Source organism: Bombina bombina, chromosome 6 (assembly GCF_027579735.1).
Source record: "Bombina bombina isolate aBomBom1 chromosome 6, aBomBom1.pri, whole genome shotgun sequence".
NCBI lineage: Eukaryota > Metazoa > Chordata > Amphibia > Anura > Bombinatoridae > Bombina > Bombina bombina.
The window spans coordinates 860,080,264-860,097,755 of record NC_069504.1 but is presented as its reverse complement, the minus strand read 5'-3'; the positions used below and the strand labels follow the sequence as shown (position 1 = coordinate 860,097,755).

At 38.3% G+C, this 17,492-nt stretch overlaps 1 protein-coding gene across 1 annotated transcript; it reads right to left on the bottom strand.

Annotated features, from left to right (window-relative positions):
- Positions 1-1,136: 1,136 nt before the first annotated feature.
- On the bottom strand, positions 1,137-16,110 carry LOC128664694 (extracellular calcium-sensing receptor-like). The gene is made up of 5 exons (XM_053719504.1): positions 15,694-16,110; positions 14,415-15,242; positions 13,504-13,731; positions 2,219-2,342; positions 1,137-2,144 (listed from the first exon to the last, which is right to left on the bottom strand). Exons 1-5 carry the CDS (start codon positions 15,958-15,960, stop codon positions 1,219-1,221), a joined length of 2,373 nt encoding a protein of 790 aa, XP_053575479.1. The 5' UTR covers positions 15,961-16,110; the 3' UTR covers positions 1,137-1,218.
- Between the last annotated feature and the right edge of the window lie 1,382 nt (positions 16,111-17,492).

Genomic DNA, 17,492 nt, shown 5'->3' with positions numbered 1-17,492 from the left:
ATCCTCCTGGACCATTCCTTGGTATGCATTAATATGTGGACCTCTGTAATGCACTGGATAAAAATTGGACCTAGTTTTAGCAGGTTTTAACACTTCAATAGATAAGGTTTCTTTTCTTTCTCCACTGTAGAGTTCAGTGAGCTGAACCAAAGAACAAGCCTCACTGAAAGGCAAATGTGTTTTTTTCTGAAGGATCAGAGGTAATAGAATCAAATACCTCTTTGGTATCAGTTTCCACTGGGTCTGCAGTGAGAGAGAAAAAAACGTTTTTAAAGCTAGCTTCCTTATAAATTTATTTAAGTCAAGAAGAGTGTTAAAACAAGAAAAAGTGGACGTGGGGGCAAAACCTAAACCTTTAGTGAGGACCTTCTTTTCATCAACAGACAAGTTATGATGGGATTACGGCGAAAGCAAAAAACGCGTCAGTCTCTATCTTGGCACGGAGGAATATTGTGATTCTTGCTGCTAAGTGGATTACAGTGTTATAATGAGTATATAATAAAGTTTTATTTATTACTTTAAAATGGATGTCACAATTGGTATCCTCAAAATGAATGTCAAATGAGCACAACTTGACTATTGGCCCCATGTATGTCAAATGTACCCAACTTTGCAGCGAATGGGCAACAGACACTATGCCCACTGTACAAATATTTTATGACACACAAACTTGCATGTAATGCTGCCCTCTTCTCTACAATGACCAATTGCATTACGGAAGGGCCTGTCAATGTCTGCTGTTTCTTTCACTGGGGAAAGTCTGCACCACAAGTACTCAAAAGCAGCAAACCCTACTTAGTACATCAAGCTCAATGTATTTAACCCCTTTGTAAAGAAAGAAAGAAAAAAAATGCTTTTCAAACTAAAGCATTTTATTTTTGCACTAAAACCTCGAAAAGCCTGGCAAGAAAAACCCCTGAATATATCAAGTTTTCATATCATATTTTAAAAAGAAAACTGTAATACATTTTTAACTCCCTCTTTTAGATCAAACAATGTTCTTAAAGCTATTATTTAAACCAATATGGATGAACAATTAGGGATCTTATATTGTAGTACCAGATGCACATTTATTTTTATGTGTGAGAGAGAAAACTACTCAGGTGATTTTTGAGAGCAGCAAAGTCTGTAAAATAAAGCTGCATATAGGTTAAGTGAACATGTTTCCCACTATTTGTCATTGTCCCTGTAAATATGAAAAGTAAAAATACATGAAAATTACAAATGATTAGTTCTGCCACTCTTTGCATTGTTCCTTAATATATGTTGCTTTGAGTTCATCTGAGGTTTGAAGATAATAATGAAACATTTGGGGACAAAGATACAAATCACCATAGCCCAACTGGAAGACAGAATAGCAAAGACTTCCATAGCCACGGTGTACTTGCCATGAGCGCTTAGGTATGCTGGGACAAAGGATATCCAAACACTTAAAAAAGCCAGCATACTGAAGGTAATGAACTTGGCCTCGTTAAAACTGTCTGGTAGCCGTCTGGCCAGGAAAGCAACAATAAAACTAAGTGTAGCCAGAACTCCAAGATAACCCAGCATGATCCAGAAGGCAGTGGGTGAGCCTTCATTACAACCTATAATAATGATACCAGGTTTGGTTTGGATGTCAATTTCTAAAAATGGAGGATAGAGGGACAACCATATTGTACAAACACATATCTGAATGAGGATGCATGTTCCGATGACAGAAAAGGTTACTCTAAAACCTGTCCATTTTTTAAAAGTACTTCCTGGCCTGGTAGCCTTAAAAGCAATGACAACAGTAATGGTTTTAGCAAGAACACAAGAGATACAAAGTGCAAAAACTATGCCGAATGCCACTTGACGGAAAAGACATGTCTCAGGCTGCGGGTGGGCAATAAATGCCAAGGAACAGAGGAAACAAAGGGACAAAGATACCAGAAGCAGGCAACTAAGATAGCGGTTATTTGCTCGGACAATAGGTGTAGACCCATAGCAAATGAAAACACCAAGAATTCCAAGTGGAACTGCAGAAGATGAAATAGCAATGGCTCCTATATACACTCCGAGTGGTTCTTTGTAGGAGAGAAACTCTACTGTCTTTGGGAGACATTTCTCCTGTCGGAAATTGGGCCATGTGTCCCAAGAACATTGATGACATTCCATAGCATCTGGAATTAGAAAAAAAAAAGGATGAGATATTCATACATTCAATTTTTTTCAATAATACCAATAATGTACTTACCTGTGTGGTTTGATATTTCTCCATAGGGGCATGCTATACATTCATAACAGCAGATAGGCTTTCCTGGTAATGTTACCTTTCTGAATCCAAAGGGACAGCTAGGGCTGCACTTGGAAACAGGAACCTATGGAAGATAAAAATAGTATCATGTTTGTTTATTTTAAAGGGGCACAGAAGAAAAAGAATAAGCTTTTGTTAATCAGATAGAGCATACAATTATACAAACTAAAACCTTTCCAGTTAACTTCCATGATAATAGACTGTACACACTTTCTGATATACCAGCTCCTACTGAGCATGTGCAATATTTCACAGTATATACTTATTTCAGTCTATAATGGTCTGATCGCTGTCACATAATACAAGGGACAGGGAAATTAAAGGAAAGTGGGAAATTTGTAAGAAAAAAAAATCTACTGTTCCTTTCAAATTCAATTAAGTGTGATGACGTTGTATTTCTATTATGCATTTGTTGAGTATACGATTATACTGTATTAAATGGTTCTTTAATGCTAATTGTCTAAAGTATGTATGGGAATAGTACCAAACTATGGCTACTCTACTAATTATTTCAATTAACATATTCTGTCTCGTTCAAAATTTCTTAGCAATGCTTTCCTTGAATCTGGTAGTTAAAGATTTCTCTTGTGAAAAATAGTGATGTCCCGCGGGCGAACAGTTCACGGCAAACTCAGCTTGTTCGCGTTCGCCGCTGCGGGCGAACACATGCGATGCGGTGTCATCATTGAGGAAACTTTGACCCTGTATGTCACAGCCTTCTGACACATTAGAGCCAATCAGCATCAGACACTCCCTCACAGACCCTCCCAGCTACTGGGCAGCAGCCATTTTAGACTCATAACGACCTTGCTTTCTTAGTGAGAGGACGTTTTGTGTTGCTGCTGCTGACATTATAGGGAAATAGATAGCTAGGCTAGTGTATTTAGTGTCCACTACAGTCCTGAAGGACTCATCTCATCTCTGCTGCAAGAACAGCACCCCAAAAAGCCCTTTTTAGGGCTATAACTTCAGCCGTTTTTTTTTTTTCCTTAGTATTTTTATTAGCATTTGCCTGTCTCTCAGCCTGTGTGTGAGGCTCACAGCATATGCTGTGATTAGTGCCACCACTGATATCTGCCTAACAACATTAGTTTAAATTTAACCAACAAAAATTTGAAATTATTTTGCTAGTGTAATTTATTTTCATTTTCTATCAGGCCTGTGTCACACCACATATACTCTGGTTCATTGCTCTGTGCCAGCCACCAGTGGTCATATCCGCTTATAAAATTATTTTAAATTTAAAAAAAAACTTTTAAATAATTTTGCTAGTGTAATCTAATTCCATTTTCTATCAGGCCTGTGTCTGTCAGGCTCACACAGCATATCCTTAAGTTTTTTTCAGTCTTTTGGTTAATTGCTCTGTGCCAGCCACCACTCATATCTGCTTCACCTTATTTTAAATATAAAAAAAAAACTTTTAAATTATTTTGTTAGTGTAATCTAATATCATTTTCTATCAGGCCTGTGTGTTTTGCTGACTTACAGAGCATACTGTGTTTAATTGCTGCCTTCCCTAGTCTATCAGCCACGACTCATATGTGTTTAACCTTTTTTTAAATTCCCCCAAAAAAACCTTTAAATCATTATGCTAGTGTAATCTAATTTTATTTTCTATCAGGCCTGTGTGTATCTGACTAACAGAGCATACTGTTGTTAATTGCTGCCCTACGTAGCAGCCAGCCAGTGCCACCACTCATATCTGCTTAACATTATTTTAATATTAAAATATAAACTTTTAAATTATTTTGCTAGTGTAATCTAACTTCATTTTCTATCAGGCCTGTGTTTTTCTCACTTACACAGCATACTGTGTTAAATTGCTGCCCTACCTACCAGCCACGACTCATATCTGCTTTACATTATTTTAAAGTAAATTTTTTTTTTTAAATCATTTTGCTAGTGTAATTTAATTTCTTTTTCCATCAGGCCTGTGTGTTTCTGGCCCACATCATATAGTGTTACACAGTTAATTTTTTTTTTCCACCACTTATATCTGGTGTAACAACAACATTAGTGTAAATTTTATTTAATTTTTTTTTTAACATCAGTCCTCTTCTAGTGTTATTAAATTTTATTAGCCAGGCTGCCATTAGTGCCAGCCTGTGTGTCAGGCTGCCAGCATATACTGTGCCTACTTCCATCCTCAGTGCCAGTCCACCACTCCTATCTGTTGTAACATAACATTAAATGTTTTTAAAAAAACTTTTACATCATTCTTCGAGTGTTATTTAATATTAGTTCACAGGCCAGCCTGCCACCACTAGTGCCAGCCTGTGTGCCAGGCCCAATTGCCAACTAGTTACACCAATCACAATTGTTGTAACATTATTGTTAATATTTAAAATTAAAAATTGTTCGATTGTGAATCATCAGTTTGCTCGTGCCATTGAATTGCACTTTCCTCCTGCCTGCCAGCCTGTGTGCCCGGCCCACTTGCCAACTAGTTACACCAATCATAGTTGTTGTAACAGTATTGTTAATCTTTAAAATTAAAAATTGTTCGATTGTGAATCATCAGTTTGCTCGTGCCATTGAATTGCACTTTCCTCCTGCCTGCCAGCCTGTGTGCCAGGCCCAACTAGGCAATTAGTGCCACCAATCATATTTCTATTAACAGGGAAATTGTCAGGGAAATTATATATATTTCAAATCTATTTATTTATCTATCAAATCGATTGAACTATCAAATGTATCTATCAAATGTAGATTGCATCTTTTGATCGATGTAATTCGGATCAATAAAATGTATATTACATATTTTGGTTGATGCAATTCGTATCTATCAAATGTATATTGCATCTTTGGATCGATAACATTCGTATCTATCAAATGGATATTGCATCTATTGATCTATGTAATTCATATCTATCAAATGTATATTGCATCTATTGATCTATGTAATTTGTATCGATCATATGTATATTGCATCTATTGAGCTATGTAATCTATGTATCTATCTATCTATCTATCTATCTATCTATCTATCTATCTATCTATCAAATCTATCTATCTCGTGGTTGTGCAAATGGACTGTTTGCGGTGCGTTACACTTGGAGTTTGCTCTGTCACTGTGAAGCGGCCGTAACCCTTATACTACCTGATAGATACGACATCATAACTGATGTTTTAAAGCACATTATTGCAAACAATTTGGGGATGTTAGGTGATTTAGGCCCTTTATGGGTTAAAAGCAGACTCTGCATCAACTATGTAATTTTCCATGGGAGTTTTGCCAGGGATCCCCCTCCAGCATGCCACAGTCCCGGTGTTAGTCCCCTTAAAACAACTTTTCCATCACTATTGTGGCCAGAAAGAGTCCTTGTAGGTTTTAAAGTTTGCCTGCCTATTGAAGTCAATGGCGGTTTGCGCGGTTTGCCGGTTAGCGAAAAATACCGGAAGTTCGAGTCCGCGGTTCGCGAACCAAAATTTTTAAGTTCGCGACATCACTAGTGAAAAACACAGTATCATTTATACTGGGAAGAGTTTAACAAACCATATAACTACACTACCATGTGTAGTAGAGGAAGTTGCTATTTTGCATTTTATGTTCATGTCTAACAGACTCAACCCAATACTTCAACAAGCTAAGGGGTAACAAGCTAAAGAATGAATTGTTAAAAATAACAAATGTTTATTTTTTTGCAAACAAGGGTCAATAAACATTTTTTTTTATATGCTAGAGCATTTTATTATTGCATATTACTTGAACAGAACTGTTAAAAAGCCCCAAAACCTAACACTTATAGCTTGAGAACTAACTCAACACCACGTTAGACCAACTGCGCTCAACTGTGTTCAATAAAACATGTGAATGTTCATTTCCCATTTGTATTAAACTCTATGCGCTAGATTCCTCCTTTAAACGTTCCCTAAAGACCTTTCTGTTCAGGGAAGCTTATCACCCGACTTATTAACAAACTAACTTCAATTAACTAACAGTTGCCCTCTATCTCCTCACTAATATCATTCTCACCTCTGCAGTCCCCACCTCCTGTTTCCAATCCTCCTACCCATCTAGATTGTAAGTTCCCACGGGAACAGGGCCCTCAATTCCCCCTGTATTTGTCTGTAAAATTTTGTGTCTTATCGTATTGTTTCTCCACTGTACTGTTATCCTTGTACCCATGAGCAGCGCTGCGGAATCTGTCGGCGCTTTATAAATAAAGAATAATAAAATAATAATTAGAAGTGTTGCGCTAGACAATATTGCGACCGCACTAACTAGTGCGCATATTACACAGTGAAAGTAAACAGTTGAGCTTGAGCGCAAACAAAATTTGTGCTCACTAGATTAGCATGCCTGAAGACCTTGCATATAGTGTAAGAGTTAAAATAAAAGTTGGACCAAACACAACATACATTAACATAAAGTATTACACTCATATATACACTTTTGGGTAAAAATAGTTTATATAAATATTAATAAAACTGCTTTATAAGGTTTAGTGCGGTAGCAATATTGTTGAAAGAAATGTTCATAACAACCTCTGAACTAATCACTATTTATATTTTGACACTATTTATATTTTGAATGTTTCCTGCTCATGTTTTTTTGTAAGTGAAATTAGTCAGATTAGTTACCTGTGAAATATGGTTGTGGGAATGTCAGATAGTCTTCCTAATGAAAAAGGTTAATCAAAGACTGCCTGCCTACCCTTTGACTTCTAGCGCTGCAGAATCTGTTGGCGCTCTACAAATACCTGATAATAATAATAGTAATAATATGTTAAAATCGGTTTACTTCTTCATGTAGTATCTCATGATGTACGTTTATTTTGTTTTCCCCTGTGTCATAAAGAGAGACTTCCACTTCCACCACATCTTCACTGAAACTAAAAAGTCATCCATATCATTGGTTTTTGCAGAAATGAATTATAAGCTATTATTGAGATGGTACCTAACACCACAGCGACTTCACAGTATCTTCCCAAACTCCTCCTACTCTTGTTAGAGACGTTGTGCTGAAAGGGGCACTTTGTCGCACATTTGGTGGCAATGTCCTCGCATTCAGACATTCTGGACAGACGTCATAAAATGCATAAACACGGTTTTAGGGATTAATATCGCACTCACTCCTACTATGGTCTTACTGCAAGACACTCCCCCCATTCACTGCTCCTACCGTAAACACTGATTTCGATGTTTACTCAACTGCGCTAAGCATCTAATCCCTAGGCTTTGGAAGACTACACAAACCCCCAGCCTCCAGATGTGGCTGAGGGAAGTAGAACACATCTTAGCGATGGAACAGATACATTACACCTATCTAGGTAAACAAGATTTTATTGCAGACATCAGGTTTATATGGGAACAGGGGAAACCCCCACTATAATGAGGTGCTACGAGTAAGATAGTTTTGACTCAGTTTGACGTAGCCAAAGTCGAGATTCTCAGGCTCTTGCCATTAACTGAGGGATATACAAGAAGTTCATAGATCCCACGTTAAACAGACAATAACAGATTAAAGTGATGATGTAGATAATTATAATTGTAATTATAACTTTCACTGTACCCTTCCAAGGTCAAACCTGTGTTGCTACTCTGACGTAAATCAAGCTGTGAATTGTTTGAATGTATGACATACTTGAATTTTTGTTGTAAAATTTTTTTCAATAAAAATAGTTGATTATAAAAAAAAAAGAGAGACTTCCACTTCCAATGCACATATCCTTATAGCCAAATGTTTTAGAACACTGTGGGGCCAATTTTTTTAAAGTGCGGACAGACATGATACGATGTAGCATATCATGTCTGCCACACATCGATAAATGCCGACAGCATACACTGTTGGCATTTATCATTGCACAAGCAGTTCTTGTGAACCGCTTGTGCAATGCCGCCCCCTGCAGATTCACATCCAATTGGCCGCTAGCAGGGGATGTCAATCAGCCCGATCGTGTAGGATCGGGCGGATTGATGTCCGCAGCCTCAGAGCAGAGCTTTAGATCACTGCTTCAAAACTACTGTTTCTGGCGAGCCTGAAGACTCACGCAGAAACAGGGCAATCAAGCTCCATTCGGGGGTTGATAATTCGGCCCCTTTGTCTGCACTTTTGCTCCTGTCTCATATAGCAGTGTTTGTCAAGTTAATTCTTAAATGAATAAGGCATTTCCTTGCTTGAACTGATTTACCATTAGATCAGTCATAGTGACTGACTAACTGGTGATCAGGTAAGGAAATAATTTAAATATTATCTGAGCGCTCCCAACTGTCATATGTTTTCGGATGTTATAGTTTTGGAGTTCTGCCTGCAGTTGGTCTGCTCACTCCTCACAGAGATCTAACCCAGCTCTGCCCTTTATGTGATATTACTCCACCCCTGGTTTGCTGCTACTCAGCACCCAGATCTCTCCGACTAAGACAATAACCTCCCCATTCTGGATTGTCTCCTGGAAATGTTGAGAGGTATGTGATCTGTGAGGGGTACTTGACTAAGGCCTAGATTTGGAGTTCTGCGGTAGCCGTGAAAACCAGCGTTAGAGGCTCCTAACGCTGGTTTTGGCCGCCCGCTGGTATTTGGAGTCAGTGATTAAAGGGTCTAACGCTCACTTTACAGCCACGACTTTTCCATACCGCAGATCCCCCTACACCATTTGCGTATCCTATCTTTTCAATGGGATCTTCCTAACGCCGGTATTTAGAGTAGTTTCTGAAGTGAGCGTTAGAGCTCTAACGACAAAACTCCAGCCGCCTGAAAATAGCAGGAGTTAAGAGCTTTCTGGGCTAACGCCGGTTCATAAAGCTCTTAACTACTGTACGCTAAAGTACACTAACACCCATAAACTACCTATGTACCCCTAAACCGAGCTCCCCCCACATCGCCGCCACTCGAATAAAATTTTTTAACCCCTAATCTGCCGACCGCCACCTACGTTATACTTATGTACCCCTAATCTGCTGCCCCTAACCCCGCCGACCCCTGTATTACATTTATTAACCCCTAACCTGCCCCCCACAACGTCGCCGCCAGCTACTTAAAATAATTAACCCCTAATCTTCCGACCGCAAAGCGCCGCCACCTACGTTATCCCTATGTACCCCTAATCTGCTGCCCCTAACACCGCCGACCCCTATATTATATTTATTAACCCCTAATCTGCCCCCCTCAACGTCGCCGACACCTGCCTACACTTATTAACCCCTAATCTGACGACCGGAGCTCATCGCTACTATAATAAATGTATTAACCCCTAAAGCTAAGTCTAACCCTAACACTAACACCCCCCTAACTTAAATATAATTTACATCTAACGAAATAAATTAACTCTTATTAAATAAATGATTCCTATTTAAAGCTAAATACTTACCTGTAAAATAAATCCTAATATAGATACAATATAAATTATAATTATATTATAGCTATTTTAGGATTAATATTTATTTTACAGGCAACTTTGAAATTATTTTAACCAGGTACAATAGCTATTAAATAGTTAAGAACTATTTAATAGTTACCTAGTTAAAATAATAACAAATTTACCTGTAAAATAAATCCTAACCTAAGATATAATTAAACCTAACACTACCCTATCAATAAATTAATTAAATAAACTACCTACAATTACCTACAATTAACCTAACACTACACTATCAATAAATTAATTAAACACAATTCCTACAAATAAATACAATTAAATAAACTAGCTAAAGTACAAAAAATAAAAAAGAACTAAGTTACAAAAAATAAAAAAATATTTACAAACATAAGAAAAATATTACAACAATTTTAAACTAATTACACCTACTCTAAGCCAACTAATAAAATAACAAAGCCCCCCAAAATAAAAAATTCCCTACCCTATTCTAAATTAAAAAAGTTACAAGCTCTTTTACCTTACCAGCCCTGAACAGGGCCCTTTGCGGGGCATGCCCCAAGAATTTCAGCTCTTTTGCCTGTAAAAAAAACATACAATACCCCCCCCAACATTACAACCCACCACCCACATACCCCTAATCTAACCCAAACCCCCCTTAAATAAGCCTAACACTAAGCCCCTGAAGATCTTCCTACCTTGTCTTCACCATCCAGGTTCACCGATCCGTCCTGAAGAGCTCCTCCGATGTCCTGATCCAAGCCCAAGCGGGGGGCTGAAGAGGTCCATGATCCGGTCAAAGTCTTCATCCAAGCGGGGCAGAAGAGGATCTTCCATCCGATTGAAGTCATCATCCAGGCGGCATCTTCTATGGTCTTCCATCCGGAGCGAAGCGGCAGGATCCTGAAGACCTCCAGCGCGGAACATCCATCCGGCCCGACGACTGAACGACGAATGACTGTTCCTTTAAGGGACGTCATCCAAGATGGCGTCCCTCGAATTCCGATTGGCTGATAGGATTTTATCAGCCAATCGGAATTAAGGTAGGAATTTTCTGATTGGCTGATGGAATCAGCCAATCAGAATCAAGTTCAATCCGATTGGCTGATCCAATCAGCCAATCAGATTGAGCTCGCATTCTATTGGCTGTTCCGATCAGCCAATAGAATGCGAGCTCAATCTGATTGGCTGATCGGATCAGCCAATCGGATTGAACTTGATTCTGATTGGCTGATTCCATCAGCCAATCAGAAAATTTCTACCTTAATTCCGATTGGCTGATAGAATCCTATCAGCCAATCGGAATTCGAGGGACGCCATCTTGGATGACGTCCCTTAAAGGAACAGTCATTCGTCGTTCAGTCGATGTTCCGCGCTGGAGGTCTTCAGGATCCTGCCGCTTCGCTCCGGATGGAAGACCATAGAAGATGCCGCCTGGATGATGACTTCAATCGGATGGAAGATCCTCTTCTGCCCCGCTTGGATGAAGACTTTGACCGGATCATGGACCTCTTCAGCCCCCCGCTTGGGCTTGGATCAGGACATCGGAGGAGCTCTTCAGGACGGATCGGTGAACCTGGATGGTGAAGACAAGGTAGGAAGATCTTCAGGGGCTTAGTGTTAGGTTTATTTAAGGGGGGTTTGGGTTAGATTAGGGGTATGTGGGTGGTGGGTTGTAATGTTGGGGGGGTATTGTATGTTTTTTTTACAGGCAAAAGAGCTGAAATTCTTGGGGCATGACCCGCAAAGGGCCCTGTTCAGGGCTGGTAAGGTAAAAGAGCTTGTAACTTTTTTAATTTAGAATAGGGTAGGGAATTTTTTATTTTGGGGGGCTTTGTTATTTTATTAGGGGGCTTAGAGTAGGTGTAATTAGTTTAAAATTGTTGTAATATTTTTCTTATGTTTGTAAATATTTTTTTATTTTTTGTAACTTAGTTCTTTTTTATTTTTTGTACTTTAGCTAGTTTATTTAATTGTATTTATTTGTAGGAATTGTGTTTAATTAATTTATTGATAGTGTAGTGTTAGGTTAATTGTAGGTAATTGTAGGTAGTTTATTTAATTAATTTATTGATAGGGTAGTGTTAGGTTTAATTATATCTTAGGTTAGGATTTATTTTACAGGTAAATTTGTTATTATTTTAACTAGGTAACTATTAAATAGTTCTTAACTATTTAATAGCTATTGTACCTGGTTAAAATAATTTCAAAGTTGCCTGTAAAATAAATATTAATCCTAAAATAGCTATAATATAATTATAATTTATATTGTAGCTATATTAGGATTTATTTTACAGGTAAGTATTTAGCTTTAAATAGGAATCATTTATTTAATAAGAGTTAATTTATTTTGTTAGATGTAAATTATATTTAAGTTAGGGGGGTGTTAGTGTTAGGGTTAGACTTAGCTTTAGGGGTTAATACATTTATTAGAATAGCGGTGAGCTCCGGTCGGCAGATTAGGGGTTAATAATTGAAGTTAGGTGTCGGCGATGTTAGGGAGGGCAGATTAGGGGTTAATACTATTTATGATAGGGTTAGTGAGGCGGATTAGGGGTTAATAACTTTATTATAGTAGCGCTCAGGTCCGCTCGGCAGATTAGGGGTTAATAAGTGTAGGCAGGTGGAGGCGACGTTGTGGGGGGCAGATTAGGGGTTAATAAATATAATATAGGGGTTGGCGATGTTAGGGCAGCAGATTAGGGGTACATAGGGATAACGTAGGTTGCGGCGGTTTACGGAGCGGCAGATTAGGGGTTAAAAAAAATATGCAGGGGTCAGCGATAGCGGGGGCGACAGATTAGAGGTTAATAAGTGTAAGGGTAGGGGTGTTTAGACTCGGGGTACATGTTAGGGTGTTAGGTGCAGACGTAGGAAGTGTTTCCCCATAGAAAACAATGGGGCTGCGTTAGGAGCTGAACGCTGCTTTTTTGCAGGTGTTAGGTTTTTTTTCAGCTCAAACAGCCCCATTGTTTCCTATGGGAGAATCGTGCACGAGCACGTTTTTGAGGCTGGCCGCGTCCGTAAGCAACTCTGGTATCGAGAGTTGCATTTGCGGTAAAAATGCTCTACGCTCCTTTTTTGGAGCCTAACGCAGCATTTGTTTGAACTCTCGATACCAGAGTTAATTTTATGGTGCGGCCAGAAAAAAGCCTGCGGAGCGTTAACAGCCCTTCTACCGCAAAACTCCAAATCTAGGCCTAAATGATTTACTATTAGAACTAGATATTATGCTTTCAGCATTTAGTAGCAACAACCCTAATGCTACTTATGAGCAAACTCTTTTCAATGACTAGAGGGATAAATAACTACTATAGCAGGGTTATGTTCATATACTATTGTTTTTTCCCCTTTGCCTGCAGCTCTCTCGTCAAAGCTATTCTCATATTTTAAACCTCCTGCCAGTTGTTAAAGCTCCATATCTTCCTTACTGGGCTCAGATCAGTCATGTTGCTAGTTTTTAGACAGCTCTATTGTAAATGTTTGGTTGGTGCCCATGATACAGCGCAGGAGCTTTACTATTTTGCACTGGCTGCATTGATCCTTTTATTCACATGATATTTTTTTAAAATATGCTATGTAACTTCTAAAATGTGTAAAAAAGACTGCAACGTTATAAACCTCCAGCTCTGTATTGTGTATGTAAGCCTGAACTGATCTGTGAATATGCAGCATTTTTGTGAACGGGTACAAGAATACCTGTGCTCCAAGAAGGTGGCACCCAGTATTTGTTGCCAGAATTATACAATAGCTTACTGTGAAGTTACTCATTAATGTGGTAGAGGAGGTCACAGGGTTACTGGGCAGAACTACTGATGTTTTTGTGACTGGGATAAAAAGCTCCTTATTAGTTTCTAATTGCAACTGCCACACAGAGCCAAAAGAACACATTTGTTTTCTTGGATATACCTGGAAGTCACCCGTGTTCCATATGATAGCAGCAGCATCTAATTTTAAAGTATGTCCATTAGGAGCTCTTGAATCATAACTTCCCACAATGACGTGCTCTAAAATGCCTTCGGTACTTATATTCCAGTTCACAATGTCATACATAGCTGGAGGGTCTCCATTAGAATCAAAAACAATTTGGGACCCATCACTGGTTTCAAAGTTTACAGCTTTAATATAGTGAAGAAGCTTGAAGAAAGTAAGGAGATTGTGTTAAAAAAATGGATCCATTATAAGAAAACATTGTAATAACACAAATTTGTTAGTAAATTAGAAGATTCGCAGCCAATTGGCCGCTAGCAGTGGTTGTCAATCAACCCGATCGTATCCGATCGGGCTGATTGCTGTCCGCCGCCTCAGAGGTAGTGGACAAGTTAGGGAGCTGCGGTCTTAAGACTGCTGCTTCTTAACTCCTGTTTCCGGCAAGTCTGAAAGCTTGCGTGGAAATAGATGCATTGGGGCCGATTGACTGCTTGATAAATCGGCCCCAGTATCTGTGAACCAATAAAAATGGACTAAGAGGAAAATACCTGAATGGTCTTAATTAAGGAACCCTGTCACTGTGGTAAAGGAAGTTGAGTGACCATACAGATTAGATATTAATATTGGCATGATTTATTTCCATGTCATTTTGGGGGTATATTTTTTAAGGATGTAGGGCTCAAGTATGTCTTAGGTCATGGCTTACGAAGTACTGCGGTGAGATCTATTTTAGAAGGGATTTTGCTGAAGGAGGGTGGTTGTAATAGCAGCATGGAGAGATTGGGTAGAAAAATTATTCGAAACTTTTTTAGTTTTTTTATAAAACAAGTAGCACTTGTATATTTATGTGTTACAGTCTTTATTATTACTGGATTAATACATTATTAATTTCTTACTTGCCAAGGATAAAATGATGATATGTTAGCACATGTACCATGTTGGAATGGACCACTTCCTGGTTTACAATAGAATAAGTTTTGTAAAGCCCATGAAATTGCATAAACTGCAGTGTAGACATTAAAAGTAATTCTAGAGTCAGCATCAGTAATGGAAGGCTCTAGCTTTTCTGCTCCTGTACATGTCTGAATTACTGAGTTAGCCATCCAATCAGCTTTGTTATCCTGGTTGAGCCACTTGCAAGAAAATGTTTGTTGCCAGAACTCCTGTGTGAACGAATCATTCAGAGATTTAGTGGGATTCAGGTTGTTTAGATACTCTATAAATCCTGGCATCTGCCCACCATGTATGGCAAAACCGATGGTGCCCACCAAAACCTGCTTAAATCTATCCTTGGATAGAAGAGAAGAGGTTGACCATGATTCACTGGCTACCCAGATTTTTCCTGTTACATTCTGTCTTACTAGCTCTTCTACTACTGGCATGAAATCAGAATCAGATGATAAAACTACTACAACTTTGGCTGTTGAATCTTTAATTATCTGGACAATATGATGAGCATTTCTTTTGGGTTGACCAGTCAGAATGGTTTCAGTAAAGGCTACACAAGCTCCAGCTTTTGAAATTTCCTGGTGTACCACCTGCATGCCAAATAGGCCATAGTCATTGTCAGAAGCTAGAAGACCAACCCAAGACCAACCAAAGTATGAAACCAGCTGGGCCAGACCTTGGGATTGAAACTCATCACTGGGTATAGTCCGAAAAAATGAAGGGAATAGATTTCGATTGCTGAGGACTGGACTAGTTGAAAAATAACTAATCTGCAAATAAATAAATCAAAAGAGAAAATATATTTATAATGTTAACTGTCAAGTACCTTACTATGCTATTAAACAAAACTAATAAATTATTATTTAATATCTAGAGAGTTCTGATTATATATGAAGATAAATTTGAATCTCTATATATGCAATATATATATATATATATATATATATATATATATATATATATATATACATATCTGATGAAGGGGACGGTTTGATCTCCGAAATGTCACACTAAATTGGCACCTGTTTTTAAAAAGTCCAGTGAGTGTGGATCTATCTTTACATCTATATACTCTATATACTGTATGTATATATATATATATATATATATATATATATATATATACACACCTATATATTCTCTCTCTTTCTATCTCATACCTATTTTTTTTTTAAAAAACAAATTTGTAAGATTTTTAAGGTAACATAATTTTGTAGTTACCTGTGGATATCTGTACAGTCCCAGTATATGGGCCATTAGGATTGAGCGTGTGGACCCAGAATCTCCTATCACAGCAGCCAGAGGTGCTCCTTTTTGACATCGGTAATTGGGCACACTCTCCTGATACCCTGAAAGCATCCATAGAACACCCTCTGTAGCACGTCTCAACACAGTGCAAGTGTCAAAAATCTGGAATCCCAATGTGATGTTAGGAAGTATATGTGGATTCATATTTATCTCAGCTACAGCAAATATTAAGGCTTGCATGCTCTGGTAATTCTGAAATTCAAACCTAATGTGAAAGGAGGAAAGTCAAAGTCAAACACATTTGCCAAATGTTAAATGGGACATTGTACAGATTATTTTTTAATACTTAGCTTAAAAGGCTCTAAGATTTCTGAAACAGCTGTCCATGTGATTTATTTTGCTCTACTTTCCAACTGATGCTATGCATTAAAGATAACTATAGTAGTTCTGCACTGGCATGAGAAAGTTTAAATAGAAATTGAAAGCAAAATGTTGAGGTATTGTGCAGCTTATTTGCATATCCTTACCTAGAATATGCTACAGCAGTGATTTTCAACTTTTTTTTGCCGTGGCACACTTTTTTACATTAAAAAAATCCTGCGGCACACCACCATTCCAAAATTTTACAAAATCACACATTGTAGCCTAATACAGTATATATATATATATATATATATATATATATATATATATATATATATATATATATATATATATATATATACTGTATTAGGCTACAATATGGGAAAATCCCCCCCCCACGCACCGGGAAAAGTGTTATCTGTGGAGCACAAGATTATATGTGGAGCACCTCCCTCTTCATCTCTAGTGAGTCTCCAGTCCTCCAGTCATGTTCCTTGTGCTGAGAAGGAACGTGAGTGATGTGACCTGGCTGGAACTGTTCTGGAGGAGGAGCAAAGCTGCGCCAGCATGCATGGGGATTGAAGTGTTGCGTGGTGCTGAGTGTAGAGCCGGCACTAGGCACGTGTTGTGGTGGGAGTTCCTTCAAAGTGTGAACACGGGTCAGGGAGGCGAGCTGTTGCTGCGCAGTTACCCTCAGTCATCAGCTCACTCAACATAAAAAACGGCCCAGAATAAAAAACAAACAAAATTATATGTCACACTGTTGTCAGTCTGCCGCAGCACACCTGAGGATCTCTCACGGCACGCTAGTGTGCCACGGCACACTGGTTGAAAAACACTGTGCTACAGTGTAAATTTTTATTGAGGAAAAACACAGGTATAATCTTTAAAATAATCTGTTGTGCAACAGTAAAACAAGCAAAACAAATGCCCTCAAAGGGACTTGAAACCCAAAATTTGTCATGTCATTTAAACTTTCCAATTTACTGTCATTATTTACTGACATTATTTAATTTGCTGTGTTGCCTTGGTATCCTTTGTTGAAAAGTATACCTAGGTATGCTCATGAGCAGCAATGCACTACTGGTAACTAGCTGCTGATTGGTGGCTGCACATATATGCCATCTGTTATTGGCTATGTGATGTGTTTCGCTAGCTTCCAGTAGAGTTAAGGTTTGGGTTGTTTCACTATGGTTCTTTCTTTTTTTTCTAACCTTAGTTAGGTGAGTGATACAGCCAATCAGATGCTTTGTACCACCTAGACTCTAAGCAAAGCTCAACCATATTCTGTATTAGAGGCTATTGTTCATGTAAAACGGGTCGCACCGAAAGTGAGTACACATCTTAAAGGGATTCACTTCTTGCAGATTTTATTTCTGATTATATACAAAGGAATTATAATGGAGATT

What these genes read in the sequence shown, in the direction of transcription:
- LOC128664694 (XM_053719504.1), bottom strand. Translation starts at nt 15,960, where the DNA reads ATGCAAGCCTTAATATTTGCTGTAGCTGAGATAAATATGAATCCACAT. An exon ending in GACTGTACAGATATCCACAG is followed by an intron (nt 15,243 to 15,693) that starts GTAACTACAAAA and finishes ATTTATTTGCAG; the next exon opens with ATTAGTTATTTTTCAACTAG. An exon ending in GGAACACGGGTGACTTCCAG is followed by an intron (nt 2,343 to 13,503) that starts GTATATCCAAGA and finishes TATCTTCCATAG; the next exon opens with GTTCCTGTTTCCAAGTGCAG.